Source organism: Myotis davidii, unplaced genomic scaffold (genome assembly GCF_000327345.1).
Source record: "Myotis davidii unplaced genomic scaffold, ASM32734v1 scaffold329, whole genome shotgun sequence".
In the NCBI taxonomy this organism is placed as follows: Eukaryota; Metazoa; Chordata; class Mammalia; order Chiroptera; family Vespertilionidae; genus Myotis; species Myotis davidii.
This window is the reverse complement of record NW_006300374.1, coordinates 59,613-62,840: the sequence shown is the minus strand read 5'-3', so window position 1 is coordinate 62,840 and position 3,228 is coordinate 59,613. Positions and strand designations below refer to the sequence as shown.

The 3,228-nt window shown below is 35.6% G+C and overlaps 1 protein-coding gene across 1 annotated transcript in view; it reads left to right on the top strand.

Moving 5' to 3' along the window:
• Window positions 1–3,228, top strand: part of MGAM2 (maltase-glucoamylase 2 (putative)) — a 74,229-nt gene that overhangs the window by 67,075 nt on the left and 3,926 nt on the right. The window contains 2 exon segments of the mRNA XM_015572659.1: window positions 824–997; window positions 2,980–3,208. Coding sequence (XP_015428145.1) covers window positions 824–997; window positions 2,980–3,208 — 403 coding nt within the window.

Genomic DNA, 3,228 nt, shown 5'->3' with positions numbered 1-3,228 from the left:
ATCATATGGAAAATGATATGGATAAGGAGGGGAAAATAATTTGAGACAGTGATTCAATCAATCTACCATGCATGTTTTATTATTCCATGGATAACTTAAAAAATTCTAATTAGAGTAGGAAGATCATTTTATGTCAAACCTGGAACCTTCTTTCATTTGTTCCCCATTGATTTGAACTAAGGAATAGTATTACACAAACCTATTGTGTCTCTTATACATAATTAGAGGCCTGATGCATGAAATTCATGAAAGAGTAGGCCTTCCTTCCCCTTGCTGCTGGCACTGGCTTCCCTCTGGTACCTGGGACCCGGGATTTCCTCTGGCACCCAGGACCTGGGCTTCCCTCACAGCCCCAGCTTCATCCAGAAGATCGTTGGGAAAGATGTCTGATCTAATTAGCATATTACGCTTTTATTATTATAGATAGTGCTTCAAGTATGTGACAATGTCTGACATATATCCTTTCTGTTCTCTCTTCTTGGAATCATAACTTCCAGGGAAACTTCCTCTATTTTGTGTTTAAACTAGTTTTCAGATCTGATTATTCTGTTGGACTATAATGAGTATAGATTTGTCTTAAAACATGTTGCCTAGGATGGAGAGACTATCTTAGACCTGCACTATCCAATATGATAGCTACAATAATATTGGATATCATCAAATTGACTGTAGCTGGTACTCAGAAAGTAGTCCTCATGAAATGTTTAATTAAAAATAAACAGCAAACCAGTACAATAGTAATTTGAGGCTTAACATTTTAATATGGAATATAGGCAATCAACAGATATATTATATGTTTTTTATTTTTATACATTTCTTATAGAACATATTGCAAATCCAGACCATGCACAATAAGTATTTGAATGATTCAAATCAACTGAAAGTTGGATATATTAAAATCTGGGGGATCCATTCTACTGATGTGACACAAGTCAATGTCACCTATAACAACAAGCAATTCACAACAATGAATTTCACGAGTGACCCCTACAATCAGGTATGTCTCAAAGGAATGTTGTTATGTCATAAATTAATTTTATTCTGCAAAGTTACCACCACTATTATTATCAGTTATATTTACTTATATTTGAAAGGTTATAAACATATACAATAGATATGTTCCAGAAAAGTTGCAACTATTAAATTATATTATAAAATATAAAATATTAGTGGTCCTCCCCAGTGTAATCAAGGGAGCAATGATCAATGGTGTGATGAAATCCTTTCCAATGGTTTCCCAAAGAAACTATGCTATGTGTTAAGTTTGGTTTCCCAGGCTAGTATAACAAAACCTATGTCTGTGGCAGAGGCTCAAACAAAGGAAAGAGTTATCTAATAAAATTGTTATTGGAAATTTTTCTCCCTTCTTCCTGAAATTACTCACATCCTTGGTCAAATCAATAGATCTCATAAGTTGGTGAAAATTGGTGGTAATCATAAAAATGAATATATGCTACCTGTGATGTGAGATCAATTATTTGGTTAATGGCCACAGCCAACTAATTGAAGACAGGTTACAAGTAGAGTTATTAAGAGGAACAGCAGAAGGAAAAGTATCCCACTTTTGAACACTAGATCTATCATAAATATGGATTCAGTAACTCATAGGGAGTGGTTTAGAAAGGTAAAAATGGATTATTCTTGTTTTCTAAATGATAAAAAGAGTGTCCTGCTGGTACTTGAATTTTGGACAATGACACTCTGAACATTCAAACAGATCCTCTTTCTCCAATCTCATTAATTTTTTAAGTCACTAAGAATTGATTTTTTAAATAATTTTGTTTATTTTCAATTACAGTTTACATACATTATTATATTAGTTTCAGGTGTACACTTTAGTGATTAGACATTACATAACTTAGTAAGTGATCATTCCAATAATCTTACACCCATCTGACACCATACACAGTTATTGACTATATTCCCTATGCTATATTTTATATCATTTAGCTCTCTACTTCAGGACATTTTTCCTGAACTATTGATCTCAAAACCACTCTTTGCAAGTAAATACTTACAGTTAAGACTGATACAGAAGATTTTTGAACACTTTCTTTTGGGGAAAGTTTGTAGCATATCAGATGCGCATTTGTTATGTGCTGGTCTCAACCTACCAATAACCAAGGTTGTGGCTGGACCAGCTCATGTGGTTCTTATTATGAGTAAAAGATGTTTTTCAGCAATAATCATCAGGAAACTTTGAAAAGATACAAGCTTATAACTTATATAAATCCTGGAAATTTCACAGCACACCTGGGGCCATACAAGGAGGTCCTGGGGCGGTCGAGGGGCGGGGGGGGTCGAGAATGCAAGAGCCTAGGGTTCAGTTTTTTTGGGGGGTGGGGGTAGGGACTTAGGGCTTCCAGGGCTCACTCTTTATTGATGAATTTGACACATGGTGAATTTCAAGCTTGAGAAGAGAAACCAACAAGGGGACCAAGTGATCAATTATTGAAATCAACCAAGATCTGGAAAACAAAGGAGCTTCCCTGGGCTGGAAATAGATGCCTCTTTGAAATGGACAAATCTGTCAGTTGAAGTTTAACTGCGGCACTTGCCTTACAAAAAAGAAACAAAATGAAGAAAAAAAGGAAATCCAAATCTCAGGGTTTACACTATGCTATTATGTGCCAGGCAGTATACTATGTGTTGGGATGGTAAAAACATGAAACCAGTCATGCCTTCAGAAAGGTTAAAATCTAGTGTCAAAACACAGATATTTTTCTGAGCATTGGTTTTAATAAAATATGCAAATTCTTGAGCAGTGTAGTTCTGACTAAATGAAGTAGAAAGACACATTTCTGGCACAGGGATTATGCCCACAGCACATCTCTCTATAGTCATCTGTCTGGAATCAATGGGACCTGAAAAGGAACCTTCTGTTACTCTCTGGGGAAAATATGAACACATCATTTGTTGTTGTTAAATGTGATGTTTAAGAGTTCTAAAATACCAATGTTATCTCTTCTTTTCTGGCAGACACTAACTATTCAACTGATTAACAAGATTTTCAGGCTGGAAAAGTTAACTGAGGTCACTTGGAGTCACAATGTTCCCAACGTTACTTCTACACCAATGACGAGTACCTTCTCATCAACATCTCCAGATCCTACATCTACTATTATTGCTACCATTTCTGAGTCTATTGTCACTAGTTCTGCTAGCAATAGTACTGCCTCTCCTATTATAACCACTTCTTTCCCAACAAGTACTATTGAAGAGACACCA